A 14,243-nucleotide genomic window follows, 5' to 3' on the forward strand; every position below is an offset into this window, starting at 1 on the left:
GAACGTCTACTATGTAGAGTTAGCAAGCGATGAAGATAGATAAAGGAACGGAAGCACAGGCAGATTGGGAAACGCGACTAGCTAAGAAGTTGGAATTGAAGCTGAACTTGAAAAGGAAACGAGAAAACAAACAGGTTCCATTGCTAATATACAGGGAATGGAAGGAGGAGCAATAGGACAGGGAACCCAAGAAAGTAAAGAACAGCATCACCGCTCTGGGCACAGGGGAGTATCGGTTAGCTAAGCATGTCTCTGGTCAGAATAAAGGAATACAAATGGTTGAGGAGGCGGATCTTAACATGCCCCAACCTCAGCCCTGAGTATCATTAGCTGGAATTGTAGGGGAATAGCGGCTGCCCCGACAATTTCTGAGTTGTATAATCTATGTAAAAAGGTAAAGCCGCTTATAGTGTTTTTAATGGAAACTAGGGCCAGTCAAGAAAAAATGAATAGGATAAGAAGAAGGCTTAATTTTGACAAGATGTTTTGCGTAGAACCCCAGGGCTTGTCCGGTGGACTATGTTTGTTATGAACATCTAATACTAATATCGATGTTTACGAGTGGTGTGATAACTATATTAAAGCTAGTATTAACATTAATAATATTCTGAAATGGCAGGGCATTTTTGTGTATGGTAACCCAGTTTTCCAAAAGCGAAGGAAACTATGGCAGGAGCTTACGGTAAGTAATAGGAGCAGGGAAGAACCTCAAGCTTATTTGGGGGACTTTAACGATATTCTAAGTCAAGACGAAAAGGTAGGCATTCATCCACAACCAATAATTTATTTAGATACATTTAGAAGGTTTGTAGATGATAATGGTTTAATGGATATTGACCTTAAAAGAAGTAGGTACACATGGTACAACAATCCAAGAAACAACTTTATCACTAGGGAAATACTAGGTGTTAGTAAATTGGAAATGGCTGCATATATACCAGAATGTTATCCTAAAAGCTGCTCAGGCAATAAATTCAGACCATTGTGCTTTAATTTTGGAAACACAACCGCGAGATCGGATAAAAAAAGAATTTAGGTTTGAGGCCTTTTAGACAGAGCATGAGGAGTGCAAAGAGGTAATTAGGAGGAGTTGGCAGCAGGATGATGGAAACAGAAACTGTTAGAATCAATTTACTAAAAAGAGAAGCAGATGCAAAAGGGAGTTGACGGAGTGGAGCAGAAGAAAGTTTAAAAGAGTAAATAAAGAAATAGAAAAAAGGAAAGTGAGTTACATCAAATACAAGAGGGCGATATGACGGATAGAGATCAAAGAAGAGAGAGAACTGAAGAACCAGATATCAAATCTTTGGAAACAAGAAGAAAAATATTGAGGGCAAAGATAAAGGTTGAAATGGTTAAAATGGGGCGACAAAAACACAGCCTTCTTTCATGCAACAACCATACAGAGAATAATGAAGAATAGAATTGACAAATTGAAAGATGAGGCAGGACATTGGATACAAGGAGAAGTAGACATAATGAGGTTAGTAGAAACACATTTTACTAAGCTGTTTACTTCTGAAGGGGATAGGAACCTGGAATAGTGCATAAGAGATATACCAACGAGAGTCACTAGAGAGATGAATGATAAGCTAATGGCAAAGATCAAAGACGAGAAAATTAAGGACGCAGTCTTTAGTATGGGAAGCTTAAAAGCTCCGGGGCCAGATGGTTTAAACGGATTATTCTTTCAACAGCATTGGGATATTCTGATTAAAGAAGTGTGTGCTGTGGTGAGACAGATTTTTGAAGACAGTAACTTACCAGAGGACTTAGGAGAAACAATTGTTGTTTTGATTCCCAAAGTGAGTCAACCGAAAAGCCTGAATCACCTCAGACCCATCAACTGTTGTAATTTCATATATAAGATTGTAACAAGGGTCTTGGTTGGAAGGTTAAGGAAAGTGCTAGAATGTCATCATATCTCCAGTTCAGAGCGCTTTTATAAAAGGAAGACTCATACAGGATAATATAGTAGTAGTAGAGGAAGTGTTTCACAAATTAAATAGAAAAGGAAATCATGGAAGTAATGACATAGCCATCAAATTGGATATGAATAGGGCATACGATAGATTGGAACAGAATTTTCTACAAAGGGTCATGGAAAAGTTCAGTTTTAGTAAAGAATGGGTGAAGTTGATGATAAGCTACGTGAAAAGTGCTACTTATAGATTTATAATTAATGGAAAATTGTCAACCAAGATCTACCCTCAAAGAGGTCTCAGACAAGGAGATCCTCTATCGCCCTATCTCTTTATCTTGGCAGCGGAAAGTTTTACTATTCTCATGGAAAAGGCGTTGAGGGATAATCTTATTTCAGGAATAAGGTTAGCTCCAACTGCACCGGTCATAACTCATCTATTATTCGCTGATGATTATATTATTTTTGCAGGTGCGCAAGAAGAGGAGATTTATCAACTAATTCAGATCATAAACAAATATACGGAGGCATCAAGACAAATAATTAATACTGAGAAATCCGGACTGATTTTTGGAAGTCAGGTATCTATCCAGAGGAGGGTAAACATTGAAGAGATCACCGGAATGACGTCGTGGGAAGATTCTGGAAGATACCTAGGGTTACCAGCGATATGAGGAAGATCCAAGAACAAGGCGCTAGAGTGGATACAAGAGAAGATTCTAGATAAAATGCAAGGATGGAAAGAGAAACTATTAAATCAAGCTGGAAAGGAGGTTTTGATATGACTTAGGCATTTCAGGTGGAGTCACCTCCATGGATCCTTTTCTGAAGAAATTCTTTCCTGATGTGTATGCAAAGGAGCACAACATTAAGCCCATTGATAACCAATATTGTAAATTTGATAGCCAAGTGCTCACACTCTTCACTTCCTCTCTCTATTTGGCTGCTCTTGTGGCCTCAATCTTTGCATCCAAGGTAAGTCGAGCCTTCGGTAGGCGCCTCACCATGATCTCCGGCGGTGTTCTCTTTCTCGGCGGTGCATCTTTGAACGGCTTCGCCCAGCAAGTTTTGATGCTTATTGTTGGCTGCATGTTGCTAGGTTTTGGAATCGGATGCGCTAATCAGGCACTACTAATAATAATAATTATCTGTGTGATGTTTCTTCCTAATTTATAATAATCATTACATGTTTTTATTCATTGATAGTCTGTGCCGATCTACGTGTCCGAGGTTGCTCCATACAAATACAGAGGAGCACTTAACATGTTGTTTCAATTGGCAATCACCATTGGCATTTTTGTTGCCAATATTCTGAACTACCTTTTTGCCAAGATGGAGAACGGCAAAGGGTGGCGCTATAGGTTAGGTTTGGCAGGAGTCCCTGCAATAATGATCATCATCAGTGCAATGTTTCTTCCTGACTCACCAAACTCGTTGATCGAGCGTGGACAAGCTGAGAAGGCCAAGGAGGAACCCCTCAAGATTTGTGGAACCAATGATGTTGACGAGGAGTTTAAGGATCTTGTTGCTGCCAGTGAAGCCTCCAAACAGGTCAAGCATCCTTGGTCTTCTTTGCTCAAAAGTGAGTACATGCCTCACCTCACCATGGCCATAGCCATTCCCTTCTTCCAACAACTCACTGGCATGAATGTCATCACATTCTATGCTCCTGTTTTGTTCAAAACTATTGGCTTTGGTGGAACTGCTTCCCTTATGCCTGCCATGATTACCGGAGGTTGTAACGCCCTTGCCACCCTTGTTTCCATCTTTACCGTTGATAAGGTTGGCAGACGAAAGCTTTTTCTCGAAGGTGGTGCTCAAATGTTTATCTGTCAGGTATATTAGTTACATGTGTTTCATTAACTAAAATAAATATTTCATTATTAATATTATTGTTGGTATATATATAAGTTTAATTTGTTGTGTATGTGTGTATGTATAGCTTGTGATTGCAGCTGCAATAGGTAGCAAATTTGGAACAGATGAAAACCCTGGAGTTCTTCCCAAGTGGTTTGCCTTAACTGTTGTGGTATTCATATGTATTTACGTGGGTGGATTTGCATGGTCGTGGGGTCCACTAGGATGGTTGGTACCCAGTGAAATATTCTCACTTGAAGTTCGATCGGCGGCTCAGAGCGTCAACGTTTCAGTTAATATGATCTTCACCTTTGCCATTGCCCAAGTTTTCACTGCGATGTTGTGCCATATGAAGTTCGGGCTCTTCATCTTCTTTGCATTATTTGTGATTGTTATGAGTATCTTTATCTACAAGTTCTTGCCAGAGACAAAGAGTGTTCCCATTGAAGAAAATTCTCTTGTGTGGGAAAATCATCCATATTGGAACGAATTCGTCAAGTCCTCTGCTCAAAAGAACAAAATTGCTGCTCCAGATTCTCAAGTTTAGGATTCCATAAATATTCTTTAAGATCTTATACAAAAAAATGAAAATAATAATTAATTAAATAGTATGTCTTTTTTTTTTTTACCAAAGATAGGAGACTCGAACCTGTTAATTGAGTATGTGGAGATTATGCCATTCGAACTATAACTCATTGGCTAAATAGTATGTCTATTATCTATTATTTTTAATTAATCAATTAAATAGTATAACTATCATCTACTATTTTCAATTAATTATTGCAATTAGTATATATTCACTATTTATTTATTACTCATATAAAATTATATAAAAAAAATCAATGATCAATTGAATTCGCATTGATAATATTATTTTTTAGATAACTTTTTTATTATATCTTATATAAATTTGTTAAAAATAAAGTGACGTTGTCAAAATAAAAATATTATTATCTCTTATAAATAAATTATTATTTTTTTCCTTCTCAAACCAAACTTTACTTAGAGTCCGGTTGTTTTTTTTTTTTTTTTACAATCATCAAATATCCCTAATAATATTTAACTGATAATATGCAGTTATTTATCTTTTTCTAAGGCAAAATGCATAAATAAATAAAGTAGAATTTAAATTACTCAATTACAACATTCGGATAATGATTATATTTTTTGAACTGATAAAGAAATAAAAGATAAACAAAAGATAAAGATTCAAACGGAATAAAAAAAGATAAATTGAAATTGAAATAGAAACAAAAAGGATATATTGAAATTGAATACAAAGAGAATCATTCTACTCTCTTCCCAATTTCTTGACGCAACAAGAAAGGGACTCTTCAGCCTAACTTGTCAACGCCTTAGTTTGAAAATTGAATCGAATGACTTCTCAATCTTCTATGCAACAATAGAGACTTCTCAACTTCAATTGTCCACACCATGGTTTCATTACGAAACCAAAAGAAAATTTTAAACCTCTAAATCATTCTATACGACGACTACCCTCGTTTATGAGATATTTATAACCTCTTATTAGGTTAAAATATAGAAAAGATCTAAACTCACAAACATAAAACCCAATCTAATAATTAAATATACAAAATCAAAATACATCAAATTAAATTAAAACATTCTAAAAATATAAACTAATATCTTTTAAATAACACTTGAACTCTTCATATTACGAACATTTAAAACATGTATCAAAACTTGTTTTAATTATATAAATTATTATAGAGTATAGAAATTTTAAAATTTATACATAAACTATTACAAATTATCGCAATTTATACTTATATTAAATTGTAAATAGACCGCTAGAGACTAAAAGAGTTTTTACATAAAATAAATAGCAAAATAAAAAACTACGTGGAAGGGAATCGCAGATTCACATCCATCTAGAAGGATAAATTGTGTCCAACTTCAGAAAAAAATGGAGGCTGATGAGCGGATAATTTATACGCTTTTTGGCATTGTTTTTAGTATATTTTTAGTAGGATCTAGTTACTTTTAGGGATATTTTTATTAGTTTTTATGTTAAATTCACATTTCTGGACTTTACTATGAGTTTGTGTATTTTTCTGTGATTTCAGGTATTTTCCGACTGAAATTGAGGGACTTGAGCAAAAATCAGATTCAGAGGTAGAAGAAGGACTGCTGATGCTGTTGGATTCTGACCTCCCTGCACTCAAAGTGGATTTTCTGGAGTTACAGAACTCAACATGACGCGCTTCTAATTGCATTGGAAAGTAGACATCTAGGGCTTTCCAGCAATATATAATAGTCTATACTTTGGCCGAGTTTAGATGACGAAAAAGGGCGTTGAACGCCAGTTCTACGCTGCAGTCTGGAGTTAAATGCCAGAAACACGTCACAAACCAGAGTTGAACGCCAGAAACACGTTACAAACTAGCGTTCAACTCCAAGAATGACCTCTCCACGTGTAAACTTCAAGCTCAGCCCAAGCACACACCAAGTGGGCCCCGGAAGTGGATTTATGCATCAATTACTTACTTCTGTAAACCATAGTAACTAGTTTAGTATAAATAGGACTTTTTACTATTGTAAAAGGGATCTTTTGATCAGTCTTATGCTATCTTAGACTTTCATGGGGGCTGGCCATTCGGTCATGCTTGGACCATTATCACTTATGTATCTTCAAACGGTAGAGTTTCTGCACTCCATAGATTAAGGTGTGGAGCTCTGCTGTTCCTCATGATTTAATGCAAAGTACCACTGTTTTTCTATTCAATTCAACTTATTCCGCTTCTAAGATATCCATTTGTTCCCAAGAACATGATGAATGTGATGATTATGTGACGCTCATCATCATTCTCACTCATGAACGCGTGCCTGACAAACACTTCCGTTCTACATGCAAACAAGCTAGAATGAATATCTCTTAGATATCTAATACAGGGGACCGAGTCCGAGTTATTAGTATCTTTGTGGTATAAGTTAGAACCCATGGATGGCCATTCCTGAGATCCGAAAAGTCTAAACCTTGTCTGTGGTATTCCGAGTAGGATATGGGAAGGGATGGCTGTGACGAACTTCAAACTCGCGAGTGCTGGGCGTAGTGACAGACGCAAAAGGAGGGTGAATCCTATTCCAATATGATCGAGAACCTCCAGATGATTAGCCATGCCGTGACAGAGCATTTGGACCTTTTTCACAAGAGAGGATGGGATGTAGCCATTGACAACGGTGATGCCCTTACAGAAAGCTTGCCATGAAAAGGAGTAAGACTGATTGGATGAAGACAGCGGGAAAGCAGAAAGTCAGAGGAACGAAAGCATCTCTATACGCTTATCTGAAATTCTCACCAATGATATACATAAGTATTTCTATCTTTATTTTCTATTTATTTATTATTATTATTCGAAAACTCCAAAACCATTTGATATCCGCCTGACTGAGATACAAGATGACCATAGCTTGCTTCATACCAACAATCTCCGTGGGATCGACCCTTACTCACGTAAGGTTTTATTACTTGGACGACCCAGTGCACTTGCTGGTTAGTTGTGCGAAGTTGTGAAGTTATGTTTGGACCATGGTATTGTGCACCAGTTATTGGCGCCATTGCCAGGGAGAGAACGAACAACAAATTTTACAACCTCAGAGTAACAATTTCTCATACCAAGTTTTTGGCGCCGTTGCCGGGGATTGTTCAAGTTTGGACAACTGACGGTTTATCTTGTTGCTCAGATTAGGTAATTCTCTTTTTATTTTCTTTTCAAAAAAAAAAAAGGTTTTCAAAATTCTTTCAAAAATTTTTCTTTATTTTCGTTTTTCAAAAAAATTATTTTCGGAAAATTTTTTTTTAATTATTCTATGGCTTCAAAACTTTCAAGAAAGAATTCTAGAGTTTCATGGTAACATGTTGAATCCTATCTGGCTGTAAAGCCATATCCAAACTGCTTTGGGATTGGTCTTCAACTAATCACCACAATGCATGTAATTCCATCCTAAAGCTGACTGGCTATTAAGCCATGTCCAACCCTTTGATTGGAGCTTTGGGCTAATATTGAAAGATTCCTAGAATTCTTCTTAAAAATTTTGGAATCCTTATTTTTCTTTTTCACATTAATTTTCGAAAAATCCAAAAAAAATTCATAAAATCATAAAATAAAAAAAAAATTGTGTTTCTTGTTTGAGTCTTGAGTCAATTTTTAAGTTTGGTATCAATTGCATTTTTTCTAAAAAATTTTCATGCATTTTTCGAAAATTCATGCATTCATGGTGTTCTTCATGATCTTCAAGTTGTTCTTGGCCAGTCTTCTTGTTTGATCCTCATATTTTCTTGTTTTGTGTCTTTTCTTGTTTTTCATATGCATTCTTGCATTCATAGTGTCTATACATGAAAAATTTCTTAGTTTGGTGTCTTGCATGTTTTCTTTTCTTGAAAATTTTTCAAAAAAAAAAAAAGTTCTTGATGTTCATCTTGACATTCAAAGTGTTCTTGGTGTTCATCTTGACATTCATGGTGTTCTTGCATGCATCACATGTTTAGATCCAAAATTTTCATGCATTGCATCATTTTCATGTTTTTCTCTTTCATCATTAAAAATTCAAAATTCAAAAAAATATCTTCCCCTTTTTCTCTCATAAAATTCGAAAATTTGAGTTGACTTTTTCAAAAATTTTTAAAAATTTAGTTGTATCTTATGAGTCAAATCAAATTTTCAATTTAAAAATCTTATCTTTTCAAAATCTTTTTCAAAAATCAAATCTTTTTCATTTTTCTTATTTATTTTCAAAAACTTTAAAAATATTTTTCAAAAATCTTTTTCTTAATTTTATCTCATAATTTTTGAAAATATCATCAACAATTAATGTTTTGATTCAAAAATTTTAAGTTTGTTACTTACTTGTTAAGAAAGATTCAAACTTTAAGTTCTAGAATCATATCTTGTGATTTCTTGTGAATCAAGTCATTAATTATGATTTTAAAAATAAAATCTTTTTCAAAACTAATTTCAATCATATCTTTTCAAAAATATCTTTTTATCTTATCTTTTTCAAATATCTTTTCTAACTTCTTATTTTCTTATCTTTTAAAAATTTGATTTTCAAAATTTGTTTCAACTAACTAATTAACCTTTTGTGTGTTTCTTATCTCTTTCAAAACTACCTAACTAACTTTCCCTCTCTAATTTTTGAAAATACCTCCCTCTTTTTTTAAAAATTCTTTTAATTAATTAATTATTTTCAATTTTTAATTTTAATTTTATTTCATTCCTAATTTTCGAAAATTACTAACCTTTTTTTTTTAAAAAAAAAAACTATTTTCGAAATCTAACTTTAAATTTTAATTTTTAATTTACGAAATTCCCTCTCCCTCATCTCCTTCTATTTATTTATTCATCTACTAACACTTCTCTTCACCCAAAATTCGAACCCCTTCTTCTCCTTTGAGTTCGAATTCTTCTCTTCTACATTCTTATTCCTCTTTTCTTCTACTCACAACAAGGGAACCTCTATACTGTGGTAAAAAGGATCCCTATTATTATTTTTCTGTGCCCTTCTCTTTCATATGAGCAGGAGCAAGGACAAGAATATTCTTGTTGAAGCAGACCCTGAACCTGAAAGGACTCTAAAGAGGAAACTAAGAGAAGCTAAAATACAACAATCCAGAGACAACCTTACAGGAATTTTCGAACAGGAAGAAGAGATGGCAGCCAAAAATAATAATAATGCAAGGAGGATGCTTGGTGACTTCACTGCACCTAATTCCAATTTACATGGAAGAAGCATCTCAATTCCTACCATTGGAGCAAACAACTTTGAGCTTAAACCTCAATTAGTTTCTCTGATGCAACAAAACTGCAAGTTTCATGGACTTCCATCTGAAGATCCTTTTCAGTTCTTAACTGAATTCTTGCAGATATGTGATACTGTTAAGACTAATGGAGTAGATCCTGAAGTCTACAGGCTCATGCTTTTCCCTTTTGCTGTGAGAGACAGAGCTAGAATATGGTTAGATTCTCAACCTAAAGATAGCCTGAACTCTTGGGATAAGCTGGTCAAGGCTTTCTTAGCCAAGTTCTTTCCTCCTCAAAAGCTGAGTAAGCTTAGAGTGGATGTTCAAACCTTCAGACAGAAAGAAGGTGAATCCCTCTATGAAGCTTGGGAGAGATACAAGGAACTGACCAAAAAGTGTCCTTCTGACATGCTTTCAGAATGGACCATCCTGGATATATTATATGATGGTCTGTCTGAATTAGCTAAGATGTCATTGGATACTTCTACAGGTGGATCCATTCACCTAAAGAAAACGCCTACAGAAGCTCAAGAACTCATTGACATGGTTGCTAATAACCAGTTCATGTACACTTCTGAGAGGAATCCTGCGAGTAATGGGACGCCTCAGAAGAAAGGAGTTCTTGAAATTGATACTCTGAATGCCATATTGGCTCAGAATAAAATATTGACTCAGCAAGTCAATATGATTTCTCAGAGTCTGAATGGAATGCAAGCTGCATCCAACAATACTCAAGAGGCATCTGTTGAAGAAGAGGCTTATGATCCTGAGAACCCTGCAATAGCAGAGATAAATTACATGGGTGAACCATAAGGGAACACCTATAACCCCTCATGGAGAAATCACCCAAATTTCTCATGGAAGGATCAACAAAAGCCTCAACAAGGCTTTAATAATGGTGGAAGAAACAGGTTTAGCAATAGTAAGCCTTTTCCATCATCCACTCAGCAACAGACAGAGAACTCTGAACAAAATACCTCTAATTTAGCAAACTTAGTCTCTGATCTATCTAAGGCCACTCTGAGTTTCATGAATGAAACAAGGTCCTCCATTAGAAATTTGGAGGCACAAGTGGGCCAGTTGAGTAAGAAGATCACTGAAACTCCTCCTAGTGCTCTCCCAAGTAATACAGAAGAAAATCTAAAAGGAGAGTGCAAGGCCATTGAATTGACCATCATGGCCGAACCCACAAGAAAGGAGGAGGACGTGAATCCTAGTGAGGAAGACCTCCTGGGACGTCCAGTGATCAATAAGAAGTTTCCCTTTGAGGAACCAAAGGAATCTGAGACTCATCTAGAGACCATAGAGATTCTATTAAACCTCCTTATGCCATTCATGAGCTCTGATGAGTATTCCTCTTCTGAAGAGAATGAGGATGTTACTGAAGAGCAAGTTGCCAAGTTCCTTGGTGCAATCATGAAGCTGAATGCCAATTTATTTGGTAATAAGACTTGGGGAGATGAACCCCCCCTGTTCACCAATGAACTAAATGCATTGGATCAACTGAGATTGCCTCAGAAGAAACAAGATCCTGAAAAGTTCCTAATACCTTGCACCATAGGCACCATTACCTTTGAAAAGGCTCTATGTGACCTTGGGTCAGGAATAAACCTCATGCCACTCTCTGTAATGGAGAAACTTAGAATCTTTGAGGTGCAAGCTGCTAAAATCTCATTAGAGATGGCAGACAATTCCAGAAAATAGGCTTATGGACAAGTAGAGGACATGTTAGTAAAGGTTGAAGGCCTTTACATCCCTGCTGATTTCATAATCCTGGATACTGGGAAGGATGAGGATGAATCCATCATCCTTGGAAGGCCCTTTCTAGCCATAACAAGAGCTGTGATTGATGTTGACAGAGGTGAACTAGTTCTTCAATTGAATGAGGACTCCCTTGTGTTTAAAACTCAAGGTCACCCTTCTGTAAACATGGAAAAGAGGCACAGTAAGCTTCTCTCAAAACAGAGTCAACCAGAGCCCCCACAGTCAAACTCTAAGTTTGGTGTTGGGAGGCCATAACCAAACTCTAAGTTTGGTGTTGAACTCCCATATCCAAACTCTAAGTTTGGTGTTGGGAAGTTTCAACAATGCTCTGAACATCTGTGAGGCTCCATGAGAGCCCACTATCAAGCTATTGACATTAAAGAAGCGCTTGTTGGGAGGCAACCCAATTTTTATTTATCTAATTTTATTTTTATTTTATTGTTTTTTCATGTTTTATTAGGTTCATGATCATGTGGAGTCACAAAATAAATAAAAAAATTAAAAACAGAATCAAAAACAGCAGAAAAAAATCACACCCTGGAGGAAGGACTTACTGGCATTTAAACGCCAGTAAGGAGCATCTGGCGTTGAACGCCCAAAACAAGCAGCATCCTAGCATTCAGATGCCAGGAATGCACACTGAGGAAAGCTGGCGCTGAACGCCAGAAACAAGCATAGAACTGGCGTTCAACGCCAGAAACATGCTGCATCTGGGCGCTGAACACCCAGAACAAGCACCAATTTGGCGTTTAAATGCCAGAATTGCATGCAAAGGCATTTTACATGCCTAATTGGTGCAGGGATGCAATTCCTTGACACCTCAGGATCTGTGGACCCCACAGGATCCCCACCTACCTCCACTCATACTCTTCCATCTTCTCAATGTTCATCCTCTCCTCCCAATAAACACCTTTTCCCAAAACCCTTCACCAATTACATCAAGCTCTCTTCCCTACTACCCCTTCACCACTCACATCCATCCACTCTTTCCCATAAACCTACCTCATAAACCCCACCTACCTTCAAAATTCAAAATCACTTTTCCACCCAAACCCTCCCCATTTGGCCGAACCTTAACCCCCCCTCCCTTCCCTATATAAAGCCCTCCATTCTTCTTCAATTTCACACAACACAACCCTCTCCTCCCCTTCTTGGCCGAAACACATCTCTCTCCCCCTCTCCTTCATTTCTTCTTCTTCTTCATCTATTCTTTCTTTTCTTGCTCGAGGGCGAGCAATATTCTAAGTTTGGTGTGGTAAAAGCATAGCTTTTTATTTTTCCATTACCATTGATGGCACCTAAGACCGGAGAATCCTCTAAAAAAGGGAAAGGGAAGACAAAAGCTTCCACCTCCGAGTCATGGGAGATGGAAAGATTCATCTCCAAAGCTCATCAAGACCACTTCTATGATGTTGTGGCCAAGAAGAAGGTGATTCCCGAGGTCCCTTTCAAACTCAAGAGAAATGAGTATCCGGAAATCCGACATGAAATCCAAAGAAGAGGTTGGGAAGTTCTAACAAAACCCATCCAACAAGTCAGAATTCTAATGGTTCAAGAGTTCTATGCTAATGCATGGATCACTAGGAACCATGATCAAAGTAAGAACCCGAACCCAAAGAATTATCTCACCATGGTTCAGGGGAAATACTTAGATTTTAGTCCGGAAAATGTGAGGTTGGCGTTTAACTTGCCTATGATGCAAGGAGATGCACGCCTCTACACTAGAAGGGTCAACTTTGATCAAAGGTTGGACCAAGTCCTCATGGACATATGTGTGGAAGGAGCTCAATGGAAGATTGACTCAAAAGGCAAACCGGTTCAACTTAGAAGACTGGACCTCAAGCCTGTGGCTAGAGGATGGTTGGAGTTCATCCAACGCTCCATCATTCCCACTAGCAACCGATCTGAAGTTACTGTGGATCGAGCCATCATGATTCATAGTATCATGATTGGAGAGGAAGTAGAAGTTCATGAAGTCATCTCCCTTGAACTCTACAAAATAGTCGAAAAGCCCTCCCCCCTGGGAAGGCTAGCTTTCCCTCATCTTATTTGCCATCTATGTTACTCAGCTGGAGCTTTCATAGAAGGAGACATTCCCATTGAGGAAGAGAAGCCCATCACTAAGAAAAGGATGGAGCAAACAAGAGAGCCCACTCATGGAGCTCAAAAAACACGTGAGGAAGCTCATCATCAAGAAATCCCTGAGATACCTCAAGGGATGCACTTTCCTCCACAGAATTTTTGGGAGCAAATCAACACCTCCCTAGGAGAACTAAGTCCCAACATGGGACAACTAAGGGTGGAACATCAAGAGCACTCCATCATACTCCATGAAATTAGAAAAGATCAAAGAGCTATGAGGGAGGAGCAACAAAGACAAGGAAGAGACATAGAAGAGCTCAAGGACATCATTGGTTCCTCAAGGAGAAAACGCCACCATCACTAAGGTGGACTCATTCCTTGTTCTTGAATTTTCTGTTTTTTGTTTTCTTATGTTAAATGTTTATCTATGTTTGTGTCTTTATTACATGATCATTAGTGTCTAAGTGTCTATGCCTTAAAGTAGTGAATATGAATCCATCACCTCTCTTAAATGAAAAATGTTTTAAAAACAAAAGAACAAGAAGTACATGGTTTCGAATTCATCCTTGAAACTAGTTTAATTATTTTGATGTGGTGACAATACTTTTTGTTTTCTGAATGAATGCTTGAAAAGTGCATATGTCTTTTGAAGTTGTTGTTTAAGAATGTTAAATATGTTGGCTCTTGAAAGAATGATGACAAGGAGACATGTTATTTGATAATTTGAAAAATCATAAAAATGATTCTTGAAGCAAGAAAAAGCAGTGAATACAAAGCTTGCAGAAAGAAAAAAAATGGCGAAAAAAAAATAGAAAAAGAAAAAGCAAGCAGAAAAAGCCAAAAGCTCTTAAAACCAAA

At 36.8% G+C, this 14,243-nt stretch overlaps 1 protein-coding gene and 1 non-coding gene across 2 annotated transcripts; one reads left to right on the forward strand and one right to left on the reverse strand.

Moving 5' to 3' along the window:
- The first annotated feature begins 2,734 nt into the window (after positions 1 to 2,734).
- Positions 2,735 to 4,325, forward strand: LOC112735474 (sugar carrier protein C-like). Its single transcript, XM_029291268.2, has 3 exons — positions 2,735 to 3,046; positions 3,128 to 3,757; positions 3,864 to 4,325. Exons 1-3 carry the CDS (start codon positions 2,735 to 2,737, stop codon positions 4,323 to 4,325), a joined length of 1,404 nt encoding a protein of 467 aa, XP_029147101.1.
- Positions 4,326 to 9,845: 5,520 nt separating this feature from the next.
- On the reverse strand, positions 9,846 to 9,953 carry LOC112739757 (small nucleolar RNA R71). Its single transcript, XR_003170695.1, has one exon. It is a non-coding gene; the product is annotated as a small nucleolar RNA R71 (small nucleolar RNA).
- Positions 9,954 to 14,243: the final 4,290 nt, after the last annotated feature.

This window comes from Arachis hypogaea, chromosome 13 (assembly GCF_003086295.3).
Source record: "Arachis hypogaea cultivar Tifrunner chromosome 13, arahy.Tifrunner.gnm2.J5K5, whole genome shotgun sequence".
Classification (NCBI taxonomy): domain Eukaryota; kingdom Viridiplantae; phylum Streptophyta; class Magnoliopsida; order Fabales; family Fabaceae; genus Arachis; species Arachis hypogaea.

Excerpts from the sequence above, each read along its gene's own strand:
- LOC112735474 (XM_029291268.2), top strand. The coding sequence starts at position 2,735 with ATGGATCCTTTTCTGAAGAAATTCTTTCCTGATGTGTATGCAAAGGAG. Across the intron at positions 3,047-3,127 it reads GAATCGGATGCGCTAATCAG|TCTGTGCCGATCTACGTGTC; the intron begins GCACTACTAATA and ends ATTCATTGATAG. Across the intron at positions 3,758-3,863 it reads CTCAAATGTTTATCTGTCAG|CTTGTGATTGCAGCTGCAAT; the intron begins GTATATTAGTTA and ends GTGTATGTATAG.